This window comes from Triticum urartu, chromosome 5 (assembly GCF_003073215.2).
Source record: "Triticum urartu cultivar G1812 chromosome 5, Tu2.1, whole genome shotgun sequence".
Lineage (NCBI taxonomy): Eukaryota > Viridiplantae > Streptophyta > Magnoliopsida > Poales > Poaceae > Triticum > Triticum urartu.
Genome location: NC_053026.1, coordinates 635,209,207 through 635,228,069, shown reverse-complemented (window position 1 = coordinate 635,228,069; position 18,863 = coordinate 635,209,207). Strand labels below are relative to the sequence as shown.

Below are 18,863 nucleotides of genomic sequence, written 5' to 3'. Positions count from 1 at the left end.
ACCTTGTGAGCATTCTTAGGATCGACAAAACCTTCCAGCTGCATCATATACAATTCTTCCTTAAGGAAACCATTAAGGAATGTTGTTTTGACGTCCATTTGCCATATCTCATAATCATAGAATGCGGCAATTGCTAACATGATTCGGACGGACTTTAGCTTCGCTACGGGTGAGAAAGTCTCATCATAGTCAACCCCTTGAACTTGTTGAAAACCCTTAGCGACAAGCCGAGCTTTATAGATGGTCACATTACCATCCGCGTCTGTCTTCTTCTTAAAGATCCATTTATTTTCTATGGCTCGCCGATCATCGGGCAAGTCAGTCAAAGTCCATACTTCATTTTCATACATGGATCCTATCTCAGATTTCATGGCTTCCAGCCATTTGTCGGAATCTGGGCCCGCCATCGCTTCTTCATAGTTCGAAGGTTCACCGTTGTCTAACAACATGATTTCCAAGACAGGGTTGCCGTACCACTCTGGTGTGGAACGTGTCCTTGTGGACCTACGAAGTTCAGTAGCAACTTGATCTGAAGTTTCATGATCATCATCATCAACTTCCTCTCTAGTCGGTGCAGGCATCTCAGGAACAATTTCCTGAGCTGCGCCACTCTCCGGTTCAAGAGGTAATACTTCATCAAGTTCTACTTTCCTCCCACTTATTTCTTTCGAGAGAAACTCTTTTTCTAGAAAGGATCCATTCTTGGCAACAAAGATCTTGCCTTCGGATCTGAGGTAGAAGGTATACCCAATAGTTTCTTTAGGGTATCATATGAAGACGCATTTTTCCGACTTGGGTTCGAGCTTTTCAGGTTGAAGTTTCTTGACATAAGCATCGCATCCCCAAACTTTTAGAAACGACAGCTTAGGTTTCTTCCCAAACCATAATTCATACGGTGTCGTCTCAACGAATTTCGACGGAGCCCTATTTAAAGTGAATGCGGCAGTCTCTAAAGCATAGCCCCAAAATGACAGCGGTAGATCGGTAAGAGACATCATAGATCGCACCATATCCAATAGAGTGCGATTACGATGTTCGGACACACCATTACGCTGAGGTGTTCCAGGCGGCGTGAGTTGTGAAACTATTCCACATTTCCTTAAGTGCGTGCCAAATTCGTGACTCAAGTATTCTCCCCCACGATCTGATCGCAAGAACTTGATTTTCCTGTCACGTTGATTCTCAACCTCACTCTGAAATTCCTTGAACTTTTCAAAGGTCTCAGACTTGTGTTTCATTAAGTAGACATACCCATATCTACTCAAGTCATCAGTGAGGGTGAGAACGTAATGATAGCCACCGCGAGCCTCAACACTCATTGGACCGCACACATCAGTATGTATGATTTCCAATAAGTTGGTTGCTCGCTCCATTGTTCCTGAGAACGGAGTCTTGGTACCCATGAGGCATGGTTCGCACGTGTCAAATGATTCGTAATCAAGAGACTCCAAAAGTCCATCTGCATGGAGCTTCTTCATGCGTTTGACACCTATGTGACCAAGGCGGCAGTGCCACAAGTATGTGGGACTATCATTATCAACCTTACATATTTTGGTATTCACACTATGAATATGTGTAACATTACGCTCGAGATTCATTAAGAATAAACCATTCACCAGCGGAACATGACCATAAAACATATCTCTCATATAAATAGAACAACCATTATTCTCGGATTTAAATGAGTAGCCATCTCGAATTAAACGAGATCCTGATACAATGTTCATACTCAAAGCTGGTACTAAATAACAATTATTGAGGTTTAAAACTAATCCCGTAGGTAAATGTAGAGGTAGCATGCCGACGGCGATCAGATCGACCTTGGAACCATTCCTGACGTGCATCGTCACCTCGTCCTTCGCCAGTCTCCGCTTATTCCGCAGCTCCTGCTTTGAGTTACAAATGTGAGCAACCGCAACGGTATCAAATACCCAGGAGCTACTACGAGTACTGGTAAGGTACACATCGATTACATGTATATCACATATACCTTTAGTGTTGCCGGCCTTCTTGTCCGCTAAGTATTTGGGGCAGTTCCGCTTCCAGTGACCACTTCCCTTGGAATAAAAACACTCAGTCTTAGGCTTGGGTCCATTCTTTGACTTCTTCCCAGCGGCTTTCTTACCGGGCGCGGCAACTCCCTTGCCGTCCTTCTTGAAGTTCTTTTTACCCTTGCCTTTCTTGAACTTAGTGGTTTTATTCACCATCAACACTTGATGTTCCTTTTTGATTTCCACCTCCGCTGATTTCAGCATTGAATATACCTCAGGAATGGTCTTTTCCATCCCCTGCATATTGAAGTTCATCACAAAGCTCTTGTAGCTCGGTGGAAGCGACTGAAGGATTCTGTCAATGACCGCGTCATCCGGGAGATTAACTCCCAACTGAGTCAAGCGGTTATGAAACCCAGACATTTTGAGTATGTGCTCACTGACAGAACTATTTTCCTCCATCTTACAACTGAAGAACTTGTCGGATACTTCATATCTCTCGACCCGGGCATGAGCTTGGAAAACCATTTTTAGCTCTTCGAACATCTCATATGCTAAGTGTCGCTCAAAATGCTTTTGGAGCCCCGGTTCTAAGCTGTAAAGCATGCCGCACTGAAAGAGGGAGTAATCATCAGCACGTGACTGCCAAGCGTTCATAACGTCTTGTAGGGGAACGTAGTAATTTCAAAATTTTCCTACGCACACGCAAGATCATGGTGATGCATAGCAACGAGAGAGGAGAGTGTTGTCTACGTACCCTCGTAGACCGGCAACGGAAGCGTTGACACAATGTAGAGGAAGTAGTCGTTCGTCTTCCCGATCCAAGTACCGAACGTACGACACCTCCGAGTTCTGCACACGTTCAACTCGATGACGTCCCTCGAGCTCCGATCTAGCAAAGTGTTGAGGGAGAGTTTCACCAGCACAACGGCATGATGACGGTGATGATGTTCTACCGACGCAGGGCTTCGCCTAAGCACCGCTACGATATGACCGAGGTAGAATATGGTGGAAGGGGGCACCTCACACGGCTAAGGAACAATCACGAAGATCAACTTGTGTGTCTATGGGGTGCCCCCACCCCCGTATATAAAGGAGTGGAGGAGGGGGAGAGGGCCGGCCCCTATGGCACGCCCTGGAGGAGTCCTACTCCCACCAGGAGTAGGATTCCTCCCTTCCCTAGTTGGAGTAGGAGAGGAGGGGAAGGAGGAGTAGGAGAGAAGGAAAGGGGGGCGCACCCCCAAACATTCTCCAATTCGGCCTCCTGCCCAAAGGGGGCGCACCAGCCCCTTGTGGGCTGGTGTGCTTCCTTCTTATGGCCCATAAGGCCCATAACTTCTCCCGGGGGGTTCCGGTAACCTCCCGGTACTCCAGAAAAATGCCTAAACCACTCGGAACCCTTCCAATGTGCAACCATAGTCATCGAATATATCAATATTTACGTCTCGACCATTTCGAGACTCCTCGTCATGTCCCCGATCTCATCCGGGACTCCGAACAACCTTCGGTACATCAAAACACAAAAACTCTTATTACGATCGTCACTGAACTTTAAGCGTGCGGACCCTACGGGTTCGAGAACTATGTAGACATGACCGAGACACGTCTCCGGTCAATAACCAATAGCAGAACCTGGATGCTCATATTGGCTCCCACATATTCTACGAAGATCTTTATCGGTTAAACCGCATAACAACATACGTTGTTCCCTTTGTCATCGGTATGTTACTTGCCCGAGATTCAATCGTCGGTATCTCAATACCTAGTTCAACCTCGTTACCGGCAAGTCTCTTTAATCGTTCCGTAATACATCATCTCGCAACGAACTCATTAGTTGCATTGCTTGCAAGGCTTAGGTGATGTGCATTACCGAGAGGGCCCAGAGATACCTCTCCGACAATTGGAGTGACAAATCCTAATCTCGAAATACGCCAACCCAACAAGTAACTTGGAGACACCTGTAGAGCACCTTTATAATCACCCAGTTACGTTGTGACGTTTGGTAGCACACAAAGTGTTCCTCCGGTAAATGGGAGTTGCAAAATCTCATAGTCATAGGAACATGTATAAGTCGTGAAGAAAGCAATAGCAACAAACTAAACGATCAAGTGCTAAGCTAACGGAATGGGTCAAGTCAATCACATCATTCTCCTAATGATGTGATCCTGTTAATCAAATGACAACTCATGTCTATGGTTAGGAAACATAACCATCTTTGATCAACGAGCTAGTCAAGTAGAGGCATACTAGTGACATACTGTTTGTCTATGTATTCACACATGTATTATATTTCCAGTTAATACAATTCTAGCATGAATGATAAACATTTATCATGATATAAGGAAATAAATAATAACTTTATTATTGCCTCTAGGGCATATTTCCTTCAGTCTCCCACTTGCACTAGAGTCAATAATCTAGTTCACATCGCCATGTGATTTAATACCAATAGTTCACATCACCATGTGATTAACACCCATAGTTCACATCGACATGTGACCAACACCCAAAGGGTTTACTAGAGTCAATAATCTAGTTCACATCACTATGTGATTAACACCCAAAGAGTACTAAGGTGTGATCATGTTTTGCTTGTGAGAGAAGTTCAGTCAACGGGTCTGCCACATTCAGATCCGTAAGTATTTTGCAAATTTCTATGTCAACAATGCTCTGCACGGAGCTACTCTAGCTAATTGCTCCCACTTTCAATATGTATCCATATTGACATTTAGAGTCATCTGGATCAGTGTCAAAATTTGCATCGGCGTAACCCTTTACGACGAACCTTTTTGTCACCTCCATAATTGAGAAACATATCCTTATTCCACTAAGGATAATTTTGACCGTTGTCCAGTGATCTAGTCCTAGATCACTATTGTACTCCCTTGCCAAAAATAGTGTAGGGTATACAATAGATCTGGTACACAGCATGACATATTTTATAGAACCTATGGACAATGCATAGGGAATGACTTTCATTCTCTTTCTATCATCTGCCGTGGTCGGGCTTTGAGTCTTACTCAGTTTCACACCTTGTAACACAAGCAAGAACTCTTTCTTTGACTGTTCCATTTTGAACTACTTCAAAATCTTGTCAAGGTATGTACTCATTGAAAAACTTATCAAGCGTCTTGATCTATCTCTATAGATCTTGATGCTCAATATGTAAGTAGCTTCATCGAGGTCTTTCTTTGAAAAACTCCTTTCAGACACTCCTTTATGCTTTGCAGAATAATTCTACATTATCTCCGATCAACAATATGTCATTTACATATACTTATCAGAAATGATGTAGTGCTCCCACTCACTTTCTTGTAAATACAGGCTTCACCGCAAGTCTGTATAAAACTATAGGCTTTGATCAACTTATCAAAGCGTATATTCCAACTCTGAGATGCTTGCACCAGTACATAGATGGATTGCTAGAGCTTGTATATTTTGTTAGCACCTTTAGGATTGATAAAACCTTCTGTTTGCATCATATACAACTCTTTTTTAATAAATCCATTAAGGAATGCAGTTTTGTTTATCCATTTGCCAGATCTCATAAAATGTGGCAATTGCTAACATGATTCGGGCAGACTTAAGCATAGATACGAGTGAGAAACACTACTGGAATCTGGCACTTTGCCATCTGCCATGGCAGATGGCAAAGGCATGGTCGGCGGATGGCAAAGGCTTTGCCATCTGCCAGCAGATGGCATACAGTTTGTCTGAAACCCTGCCGGCAAAGGCTTCTTTGCCGTCTGCTGGCTGATGGCAAAGAGCTTGTGGCTTTGCCATCAGCTAGAAGATGGCAAAGCCTCTTAACGGGGTTAGCCCCGTTAGAAGGCTAACGGCATACTTTGCCGTCAGCCAGCAGATGGCAAAGGCTGCAGGCTCTTTGCCGTCTGCCAGCAGATGGCAAAGTATGCAGGCTCTTTGCCGTGCGCCAACGGATGGCAAAGGCTGCATGCTTTGCCGTCTGCCAGCACATGGCAAAGAGCTTTGCCATCTGCTGGCAGATGGCAAAGAGCCCAAATAGGCCAGCCCAAATTTTACATGTAGATGACACGTGGCCTCTTTGCCATCTGTCAGCTGATGGCAAAGCTCTTTGTCATCTGCCAGCCGATGGCAAAGTGACTATATTGCCCCATTTAATTTTGTTTTTTCTTATATCAATTCATTTTCACAGAAATCAAACACAAATATGTTTATATGACAAATATAGCATATTCAACACATATTACCAATAGTCATGAACACATATATCCAATACATGTTACCAATAGTAGCAAGTTTCATCCGTACATATACATAGTTTCATCAATATTACATAGTTTCATCCATAGGTAGCAAGTTTCACAAGGTCAAAACAAAAACTAAATACAAGCACTCCATCAACCCAAGCTTCTGTGATCTTAAGCAAATCTGTAAAATGGGAAAGAAGAAAGTTAGAAGAAGAAGACTAGAAGAAGAAGATTATTATGATGCAACTAAAATGTGAAGATTATTATGATGCAACTTATATCTGTAAAATAGGTCATTTTCGAGCTAAGTATGGTTATTATGTCATTTTGAGCTAGCTAAGCATACTAAGTCATTTGGTGTAAACCATGCTAAGGTCATTCTAGAGCTAAGTAAGGTTATTATGTCATTTTGGAGCTAGCTAAGCATGTGAAGATATTTAGGAGCTAAAATATGTTCATCCAAATAAGCAGATATTACAAACTGCTTGCCATAGTTTACAATTTTTATGTGTTGTGGCCTTCTTGATTCAGTTTCGAAACCGACATATTTGAATGCCATCCACATGTCCAAAATTGATTACTTCATCTCTGTCCAAACTAAAGTTGTCAATATAGATCATGTCTATGAGTTCTTTCTACCCTTGACTGTCAACTATTTTGAAACGCAAGGAGTAGCATCTAATTTCATCCTATAGACGAAACCATGTCAGAAGTCACGATGATGGGTGCAGAGGAAGTCAAGATGCAAGTGGACATGTTCGTGGGGTGTCCACCATCATCCGCACCATTCACGAGGGCTAATGACGGAATTAATTAGCAGGTGCCCACGTACCAAAGTGTTCGCCTGGCCGCAACACCGAAACATGCTACGCAGCCACTCCATTCTTGTTTATTTTTTGCAAATTATAAGAGCTACTTTTTTTCTTTCATGTACACTCATGGCGAAGCAGAGGCATGAGGCTTGTGCATGCTAATGTTGTCATCTACTCTAGTTAGCACCAACAAACGAAACAAAGCGGGTTTTAGTCTCAATTTGCCAACTTTTCTTCTGCTCAATTTGCCAACTTTTCTAGGAGATTGATCACGATAACTATGATGATGGTGACGTACATGCAGTCATTTTCTTTAATGCGGGTTTTACTCTATCAATCAACTAAGCCGACCAGTTGTAAGCTGTGTGCTATACGCCGAGTGTAACACTTGGCTTACAGTTCGCCGAGTTTGAAACAACTTTTGCCATGTATGAAACATACACAGCTTACAAAGTTTTTCCTGTAGTGAGATTGCTATAATGTATATGCATGTAGTTGCATGAAGCAAACACAACTTCGATGTGGATGTCACTTATTTTCAAATACTTTACTGAATGCGCCATACTGTAGTTGACTTCTTATATAGGGAAAAGATGCGGAAGATCCTCCACGTGATTCCACTGTATGTTTTAACACTAGGTTGAACATGTTGGTTTGGCTGCTTCAGCACATGCACTGACAGGCATAAGCATCACGTGTGTAAACTGAAAATTCAGTCTATCCTCATGCTAAATTAGCATAAGCTTCTAACTTATTAGGACAATGATACTAGGATTCAACTCAAAAGATATACGTATAAAGGGTATTTTAATTTTATTGCCTTAAGAAAATAAATTTTATATATATGTATGCATGGCATGTCTCTTGCGTAATATTGATTGTACCTTGCTGAAATCATATTTTTATATATTTCCGTGTCAGGTGGTATCAAGCTTGATCATGAAATCTTGGAAAGTATAAACACCATTCTTGCATGTGTGTGAACTTACATGCAAACTCACCCAAGGTGCTAGGTACAATGATTTTTCACCAACCAGTTCAACGCCGCCTTCTTGACTGTTATTGGGAGTTTGGGACATATTCAGTACTGAAACCTAGATGAGTTCACATGCAGGTTTTTCTTTCAGATTGTTTGTATGTGTTGACTTCTACCCAGCTGCTGGGATGAACTTCCAGCCAAGACATTTCAACTTTTTATAAAGATGCATCAAATATATTTTCCCAAAAAGGTCTACCATCTGCTGCTATTCATGCATTAGTAGTAGTCGTGATTTAGTTCACCAACTTACAGGATTTGTGAAGCATTCTAACTAATTCAAGAGTGCTCAGCCTTGCTCTGTTTCAATTTTTGAATCAAAAGTGTGTTAAATTTCCATTCCAATTAAGAGACATTTGCATGGATATGGGTAACCAATTGGTATATGTATGACAAGACAAAAACAAATCATATTGTTTGATTCATATAGCTGAATTGTTTTGGAGGGAAGTATTCTGGTGACTCTGTAATCTGCCTGTGAATATGTTGTTTAGTTATGCATATTTACTCAGATGCGGTAGTACCCTAGGAGATAAAAAAGGAAAGAGATCAGGGAATATGCTGCATTCTTTGATGGATTTGACATTAAGTTGGGCCTATAAAGATGAAGTAATCATTGAACTATCACACATGTTGCAAGGTGCTATATTATCCCAGGGAGTTAGGTACGCAAGCTATAGGAAGAGGACATAGATTCATAATGAAATAATCTTTGTGATAACATTATTTGAGAGGGAAAACAAAGTTCAGTCAACAATAACAGGGTGCAATCATCAAGTGTGCTTATGCACCGCTCTGCATGCAGCAATAAAATCTGTTGATTATTCAGCTCAATCGATTCTTGGTTTGTTACAGAACAATAACAATAGCTGCGAAGGATCATAATTTGTATGTACCTCTGGATTTCATATACTGTTGTTGATATTGACATGAACTATGTTCTGTGACGGGGTTTTTTATATTTTTTTGCTACATGAGTAGGTATAAATTTTAAATCAGAACAGTCAGAAGTTAGCAGATGGAGGCAATATAGGTTATTTCTTTCGAGCATGGAGTTTTTGCACAAGAGTTTAAATGCTCCCTCATGTACTGTAAAATCAAAATAAATAGTACTAAAAAACAGGAAACACATAATTGTGCACGCCGTGTTCTACTAAACTCCAGAATCTCTCTTATATCAAAAACTATATGAGCAGAAATGGCATGAAACTTATGGATTAATTTTCTTTTTGCATACATGTCGAGCTGGGAGTCATAGGGTATTAAACTGTATAATCCCTCTTATAAGAAAAAATATGAGCTGAAATGTCATGAACCTAATGGATTAATTTTCCTTTTGCATACATGGTGAGCTGAGAGATCATAGGGTCTTATAGGCCATTGATTGTTTGTATTCAGTCCAACTAGGACACATTTTTGCCATGTTATGTCCACTACTCACCTTCGCTAGCTCCTTCAAGGATGTTTTGACCTATACTCCTTTGTTATCTACAACGGGGTAGTAATCCATCAGAGGCCATTCACTTTCCTTTCAATAAATTAAAAGGTGGATCTCACCTTATTTTCAACAAATGTCAAAACAGAGAATCTAAAAATAACTTGGTCAACATGAAAAAAAATGAAAGGGTGCCTCATTCAGGTTTAACTATACTTTGTTGATATTCACACTGAACATTGTTGCCATTTACTTATAGTCTAAACCATCTGAATGATTTGTTGTTGTTGTTTAGGAAAAATAGCTAGCTCGTCCAAGTTGCACGAGAAGAAATAGTGGTATTGGTACTGGTGTGATCATCAATGGTAAGTACAGTTTGGGTTGAAGATTTGTATTTGATGTAAGTACCTCGAGGAGGAGGTTGCGGGGGAACTGCTTGACGGAGAGCACGTCGGCGACGATGGTGTCGGGGCGGAGCATGGCGAGGGGGGTGGCGCGGACGACGGACTCCGTGGAGAGGATGGAGCTGCAAACCAGCAGCCCGTCCGGCTGCTCCTCGCACAGCGCCTCCAAGCTTCTGTTGTTGTCAGCATTTCACAGCATGATCGATTGATCCCCTTGCAGTTGCATCCCGACCGGAATCGAAGAAAGATAGGTTCGTGGGTTGGCATGGCTGGTCACCTGAAGAAGCGAATCCCGTGGGCGGAGCAGTAGTCAGAGTAGTCGGATCTGGAGGTGGCCAGCACGGCGTGGCCCTGCCGCTGGATGCCCCTGGTGATGAACTGCCCGAAGTTGCCGAACCCAATGATCCCCACGCGCAGCGCCGCGGGATCTTGCGCCTCCGTCGAGGACACCGATGGTGACGGCGACGGCTCCTCGTAGGCGCCGCGCCACGAGAAGGCGAGCTGCTACTCCTGCTCGGTGGAGGTCGTGGCGTCTCTCGGGGGCTTGGCGCCGGCGGCGGCTGGCCTGACCCATAGTTAGGCCGGGGGAGGGCCGGCGACGGGGCGGGGGAGCGACGGCGACGGGGCAGGGGAGCGACGCGGCCGGCGACAGGGCGAGGGAGCGACGGGGCCGGCGACAGGGTGGCGGGGGAGGGCCGGCGACGGGGCGGGGGAGGGCCGGCGACGGGGAGGGGGAGCGACGGCGACGGGGCGGGGGAGCAACGGGGCCGGCGACAGGGTGGCGGAGGGCGAGCCTAGAGCGCCATCGACGGGGGCTGTTCGGTGTGTGGATGAGATGCGAAGGTCGTTTTTTTTACCTGGATGGGTGGGGAGAGAGGGGGAGGGGATAACCCCACAGTTTTTTTTACCTGGAAAAAAATAACCCCATCTCTTTGCCATCTGCCAGCAGATGGCAAAGAATCTTTGCCGTCTGCTGGCAGATGGCAAAGAGGTGGGGCTGGTACGCCGTTGCACGCTTGACGGCCACAGGATTTGCCAACCTCTTTGCCATCTGCTGGCAGATGGCAAAGAATCTTTGCCATCCACTAGCAGATGGCAAAGAATTGGCTGATGGCAATCATGTTCTTTGCCGTCTGTCAGTTATTTGCCATCTGTTTTTTATAAGTAGATGGCAAAGACGTTCTTTGACATCAGCTGGCAGATGGCAAAGACGTTCTTTGCCATCAGCTGGCAGATGGCAAAGAGCTGGCTGATGGCAAATTCCCTGTTTCCAGTACTGAAACTCTCATCGTAGTCAACACCTTAAACTTGTCGAAAACCTTTTGCGACAATTCTAGCTACTATCAGCGTCCGTCTTCCTCTTGAAGATCCATTTATTCTCAATGGCTCGCCGATCTTTGGCAAGTCAATCAAAGTCCATACTTTGTTCTCATACATGGATCTCATCTTAGATTTCATGGCCTCAAGCCATTTTGCGGAATCTGGGCTCATCATCGTTTCCTCATAGTTCGTAGGCTCGTCATGGTCAAGTAACATGACCTCCAGAACAGGATTACCGTACCACTCTGGTGCGGATCTCACTCTGGTTTAACTACGAGGTTCGGTAGTAACTTGATCTGAAGTTACATGATCATCATCATTAGCTTCCTCACTAATTGGTGTAGTAGTCACAGGAACAGATTTCTGTGATGAACTACTTTCCAATAAGGGAGTAGGTACAGTTACCTCATCAAGTTCTACTTTCCTCCCACTCACTTCTTTCGAGAGAAACTCCTTCTCTAGAAAGGATCCATTCAAAGCAACAAATATCTTGCCTTTGGATCTGTGATAGAAGGTGTACCCAACATTTTCTTTTGGGTATCCTATGAAGACGCACTTCTCCGATTTGGGTTTGAGCTTATCAAGTTGAAACTTTTTCACATAAGCATTGCAACCTCAAACTTTAAGAAATGACAGCTTAGGTTTCTTGCCAAACCATAGTTCATACGGTGTCGTCTCAACGGATTTAGATGGTGCCCTATTTAACGTGAATGCAGCTGTCTCTAATGTATAACCCCAAAACGATAGTGGTAGATTGGTAAGAGACATCATAGATCGCACCATATCTAATAAAGTATGGTCATGACGTTCGGACACACCATTACACTGTGGTGTTCCAGGTGGCGTGAGTAGTGAAACTATTTCACATTGTTTTTAACTGAAGGCCAAACTCGTAACTCAAATATTTTACTTCTACGATCATATCGTAGAAACTTTTATTTTTGTTACGATGACTCTCCACTTCACTCTGAAATTCTTTGAACTTTTCCAATGTTTCAGACTTGTGTTTCCTCAAGTAGATATACTCATATCTGCTCAAATCATCTATGAAGATCAGAAAATAATGATACCTGCCGCGAGCCTCAATATTCATCGGACCACATACATCAGTATGTATGATTTCCAACAAATCTGTTGCTCGCTCCATTGTTCCGGAGAACGGAGTCTTAGTCATCTTGCCCATGAGGCATGGTTCGCAAGCATCAGATGATTCATAATCAAGTGATTCCGAAAGCCCATCAGCATGGATTTTCTTGATGCACTTTACACCAATATTACCTAAACGGCAGTGCCACAAATAAGTTGCACTATCATTATTAACTTTGCAGCTTTTGGTTTCAATATTATGAATATGTGTATCACTACGATCGAGATCCAACGAACTATTTTCATTGGGTGTGTAACCATATAAGGTTTTATTCATGTAAACAGAACAACAATTTATTCTCTTACTTAAATGAATAACCGTATTACAATAAACATGATCAAATCATATTCATGCTCTACGCAAACACCAAATAACACTTATTCAGGTTCAACACTAATCCCGAAAGTATAGGGAGTGTGCGATGATGATCATATAAATCTTGGAACCACTTCCAACACACATCGTCACTTCACCCTTAACTAGTCTTTGTTCATTCTGTAACTCCCGTTTCGAGTTACTATTCTTAGCAACTGAACCAGTATCAAATACCGAGGGGTTGCTACGAACACTAGTAAAATACACATCAATAATCTGTATATCAAATATACCTTTGTTCACTTTGCCATCCTTCTTATCCGCCAAATACTTGGGGCAGTTCCGCTTCCAGTGACCAGTCCCTTTGCAGTAGAAGTACTTAGTCTCAGGCTTAGGACCAGACTTGGGCTTCTTTACTTGAGCAGCCACTTGCTTGCCGTTATTCTTGAAGTTCCCCTTCTTCCCTTTGCCCTTTTCTTGAAACTAGTGGTCTTGTCTACCATCAACATTTGATATTTTTCTTGATTTCTACCTTCGTTGATTTCAGCATTACGAAGAGCTTGGGAATCGTTTCCGTTATCCCTTGCATATCATAGTTCATCACGAAGTTCTACCAACTTGGTGATGGTGACTAGAGAATTCTATCAATCACTATCTTATCTGGAAGATTAACTCCCACTTGATTCAAGCGATTGTAATACCCAGACAATCTGAGTACATGCTCACTGCTTGAGCTATTCTCCTCCATCTTTTTAGCTATAGAACTTTGTTGGAGACTTCATATCTCTCAACTCGGGTATTTGCTTGAAATATTAACTTCAACTCCTGGAACATCTCATATGGTCCATGAAATTCAAAACATCTTTGAAGTCCCGATTCTAAGCCGTTAAGCATGGTGCACTAAACTATCAAGTAGTCATCATATTGAGCTAGCCAAACGTTCATAATGTCTGCCTCTACTCCTGCAATAGGTCTGTCACCTAGCGGTGCATCAAAGACATAATTCTTCTGTGCAGCAATGAGGATAATCCTCAGATTACGGATCCAATCCGCATCATTGCTACTAACATTTTTCAACATAATTTTTCTCTAGAAACACAATAAACTGGGAGCAACATCGCGAGCTATTGATCTACAACATAGATATGCTAATACTATCAGGACTAAGTTCATGATAAATTAAAGTTCAATTAATCATATTACTTAAGAACTCCCACTTAGACAGACATCCCTCTAATCTTCTAAGTGATCACGTGATCCATATCAACTAAACCATGTCCGATCATCACGTGAGATGGAGCAGTTCAATGGTGAACATCACTATGTTGATCGTATCTACTATATGATTCACGCTCGACCTTTCGGTCTCCGTGTTCCGAGGCCATATCTGTTATATGCTAGGCTCCTCAAGTTTAACCTGAGTATTCCGCGTGTGCAACTGTTTTGCACCCGTTGTATTTGAACGTAGAGCCTATCACACCCGATCATCACGTGGTGTCTCAGCACGAAGAACTTTCGCAATGGTGCATACTCAGGGAGAACACTTGTACCTTGATAATTAGTGAGAGATCATCTTATAAAGCTACCGTCGAACTAAGCAAAATAAGATGTATAAAAGATAAACATCACATGCAAACAAAATATGTGACATGATATGGCCATCATCATCTTGTGCCTTTGATCTCTATCTCCAAAGTATCGTCATGATTTCCATCGTTACCGGCATGACACCATGATCTCCATCATCTTGATCTATATCAATGTGTCTTCACATGGTCGTCTCGTCAACTACTGCTCTTGCAACTATTGCTATCGCATAGCGATAAAGTAAAGCAATTATTTGGCGCTTGCATCGTATGCAATAAAGAGACAACCATAAGGCTTCTGCCAATTGCCGATAACTTCAACAAAACATGATCATCTTATACAACAACTTATATCTCATCACGTCTTGACCATATCACATCACAACATGCCCTGCAAAAACAAGTTAGACGTCCTCTACTTTGTTGTTGCAAGTTTTACATGGCTGCTACGGGCTGAGCAAGAACCGTTCATACCTACGCATCAAAACCACAACGATAGTTTGTCAAGTTAGTGTTGTTTTAACCTTCTCAAGGACCGGGCGTAGCCACACTCGATTCAACTAAAGTTGGAGAAACTGACACCCGCTAGTCACCTGTGTGCATAGCACGACGGTAAAACCAGTCTCGCGTAAGCGTACGCGTAATGTCGGTCCGGGCCGCTTCATCCAACAATATCGCCGAACCAAAGTGTGACATGCTGGTAAGCAGTATGACTTATATCGCCCACAACTCACTTGTGTTCTACTCATGCATATTACATCAACGCATAAAACCTAGGATCGGATGCCACTGTAGGGGAACGTAGTAATTTCAAAAATTTCCTACGCACACGCAAGATCATGGTGATGCATAGCAACGAGAGAGGAGAGTGTTGTCTACGTACCCTCGTAGACTGGCAACGGAAGCGTTGACACAACGTAGAGGAAGTAGTCGTACGTCTTCCCGATCCGACCGATCCAAGTACCGAACGTACGGCACCTCCGAGTTCTGCACACGTTCAACTCGGTGACGTCCCTCAAGCTCCGATCCAGCAAAGTGTTGAGGGAGAGTTTCACCAGCATGACAGCGTGATGACGGCGATGATGTTCTACCGATGCAGGGCTTCGCCTAAGCACCGCTACGATATGACCGAGGTGGAATATGGTGGAAGGGGGCACCGCACATGGCTAAGGAACGATCACGACGATCAACTTGTGTGTCTATGGGGTGCCCCCACCCTCGTATATAAAGGAGTGGAGGAGGGGGAGAGGTAGGGGTGGACTAACGAGCAGCTCGGCTCGTTAAGCTCGTACTCGTTAAGCTCATGCTGGTTAAGGCTCGGCTCGTTAAGATTAACGAGCAGAAAACCCTGCTCGGCTCGGCTCATTTGAAGCTCGTTAAGCTCGTGAGCGCTCGCGAGCGCTCGTTAACAGATTATAATATGTTATGATATACATGATGAATGTGTAGGTATGGTTTTCAAGATAAAATATGGTGACTACAAAAGGAAATGAAGTAGTTTGTTGCCTCATATGTCGATTAGATTAAATAGATGGGCTGAGATGTTACAAAAAGTTTGTCACATAAGATAAAAATATGTGTTGTGTTGTTGCTAACAAGCTTAACGAGCTACTCGTGAAACTCGTTAGCTCACTCGTTAAGCTCGTTAAGCTTAACGAGCTATAATCAATGATTGGCTCTGGTCATTAAGAAGCGAGCTATGAGCTTAACGAGCCGAACTATCGAGCGCTCATTAAGCTCACGAGCTACGAGCTTTTGGTCCAGCCCTAGGGAGAGGGCCGGCCCCTATGGCGCGCCCTGGAGGAGTCCTACTCCCACCGGGAGTAGGATTCCTCCCTTCCCTAGTTGGATTAGGAGAGGAAGGGAAGGAGGAGTAGGAGAGAAGGAAAGGGGGGCCGCACCCCCAAACCTTCTCCAATTCGGCCTCCTGCCCAAAGGGGGCGCACCAGCCCCTTGTGGGCTGGTGTGCTTCCTTCTTATGGCCCATAAGGCCCATAACTTCTCTCACGGGGTTCCGGTAACCTCCCGGTACTCCGGAAAAATGCATGAACCACTCGGAACCTTTCCGATGTCCAACATAGTCATCCAATATATCAATCTTTACGTCTCGACCATTTCGAGACTCCTCGTCATGTCCCCGATCTCATCCGGAACTCCGAACAACCTTCGGTACATCAAAACACAAAAACTCTTATTACGATCGTCACCGAACTTTAAGCGTGCGGACCCTACGGGTTCGAGAACTATGTAGACATGACCGAGACACGTCTCCAGTCAATAACCAATAGCGGAACCTGGATGCTCATATTGGCTCCCACATATTCTACGAAGATCTTTATCGGTCAAACCGCATAACAACATACGTTGTTCCCTTTGTCATCGGTATGTTACTTGCCCGAGATTCGATCGTCGGTATCCCAATACCTAGTTCAATCTCGTTACCGGCAAGTCTCTTTACTCATTCCGTAATACATCATCTCGCAACTAACTCATTAGTTGCATTGCTTGCAAGGCTTAGGTGATGTGCATTACCGAGAGGGACCAGAGATACCTCTCCGACAATCGGAGTGACAAATCCTAATCTCGAAATACGCCAACCCAACAAGTACCTTCGGAGACACCTGTAGAGCACCTTTATAATCATCCAGTTACGTTGTGACGTTTGGTAGCACACAAAGTGTTCCTCCGGTAAACGGGAGTTGCATAATCTCATAGTCATAGGAACATGTATAAGTCATGAAGAAAGCAATAGCAACAAACTAAACGATCAAGTGCTAAGCTAACGGAATGGTTCAAGTCAATCACATCATTCTCCTAATGATGTGATCCTGTTAATCAAATGACAACTCATGTCTATGGTTAGGAAACATAACCATCTTTGATCAACAAGCTAGTCAAGTAGAGGCATACTAGTGACACTCTATTTGTCTATGTATTCACACATGTATTATGTTTCCAGTTAATACAATTCTAGCATGAATAATAAACATTTATCATGATATAAGGAAATAAATAATAACTTTATTATTGCCTCTAGGGCATATTTTCTTCACGTCTTGGTTCTCTGGGATGGGTGTGTCACCTAGCGGTGCTTCTAGGACATAATCTTTCTTGGCAACTATGAGGATGATCCTCAGGTTCCGGACCCAGTCCGTATAGTTGCTGCCATCATCTTTCAGCTTGGTTTTCTCTAAGAACGCGTTGAAGTTGAGGACAACGTGGGCCATTTGATCTACAAGACTTATTGTAAAGATTTTAGACTAAGTTCATGATAATTAAGTTCATCTAATCAAATTATTCAATGAACTCCCACTCAGATAGACATCCCTCTAGTCATCTAAGTGAAACATGATCCGAGTCAACTAGGCTGTGTCCGATCATCACGTGAGACGGACTAGTCAACATCGGTGAACATCTTCATGTTGATCGTATCTTCTATACGACTCATGCTCGACCTTTCGGTCTTCCGTGTTCCGAGGCCATGTCTGTACATGCTAGGCTCGTCAAGTCAACCTAAGTGTATTGCGTGTGTAAATGTGGCTTACACCCATTGTATTCGAACGTTAGAATCTATCACACCCGATCATCACGTGGTGCTTCGAAACAACGAACCTTCGCAACGGTGCACAGTTAGGGGGAACACTTTCTTGAAATTATTATGAGGGATCATCTTATTTAAGCTACCGTCGTTCTAAGAAAATAAGATGCAAAACATGATAAACATCACATGCAATCAAATAGTGACATGATATGGCCAATATCATTTGCTCCTTTTGATCTCCATCTTTGGGGCTTCATGATCATCGTTGTCACCGGCATGACACCATGATCTCCATCATCATGATCTCCATCATCATGTCTTCTTGAAGTTGTCTCGTCATCTATTACTTCTACTACTATGGCTAACGCTTTAGCAATAAAGTAAAGTAATTACATGACGTTTATGTTGACACGCAGGTCATAAATAAATTAAGACAACTCCTATGGCTCCTGCCGGTTGTCATACTGATCGACATGCAAGTCGTGATTCCTATTACAAGAACATGATCAATCTCATACATCACATATATCATTCATCACATCCTTTTGGCCATATCACATCACACGGCACATGCTGCAAAAACAAGTTAGACGTCCTCTAATTGTTGTTGCAAGTTATTCCGTGGCTGCTATAGGTTTCTAGCGAGAACGTTTCTTACCTACGCCAAAACCACAACGTGATATGCCAATTTCTATTTACCCTTCATAAGGACCCTTTTCATCGAATCCCATCCGACTAAAGTGGGAGAGACAGACACCCGCTAGCCACCTTATGCAACTAGTGCATGTCAGTCGGTGGAACCAGTCTCACGTAAGTGTACGTGTAAGGTCGGTCCGGGCCGCTTCATCCCACGATGCCGCCAAATCAAGATAAGACTAGTAACGGCAAGCAAATTGACAATATCCATGCCCACAACTGCTTTGTGTTCTACTCGTGCATAGAAACTACGCATAGACCTGGCTCATGATGCCACTGTTGGGGAACGTAGCAGAATTTTAAAATTTTCTACGCATCACCAAGATCAATCTATGGAGTCATCTAACAACG

General features: G+C 43.2%; 1 protein-coding gene across 1 annotated transcript; it reads right to left on the bottom strand.

The window, feature by feature from the left end:
- Positions 1 to 6,223: 6,223 nt before the first annotated feature.
- Positions 6,224 to 10,835, bottom strand: LOC125507581 (arogenate dehydrogenase 2, chloroplastic-like). The gene is made up of 5 exons (XM_048672124.1): positions 10,816 to 10,835; positions 10,473 to 10,701; positions 10,185 to 10,411; positions 9,912 to 10,080; positions 6,224 to 6,401 (listed from the first exon to the last, which is right to left on the bottom strand). Exons 1-5 carry the CDS (start codon positions 10,833 to 10,835, stop codon positions 6,333 to 6,335), a joined length of 714 nt encoding a protein of 237 aa, XP_048528081.1. The 3' UTR covers positions 6,224 to 6,332.
- Between the last annotated feature and the right edge of the window lie 8,028 nt (positions 10,836 to 18,863).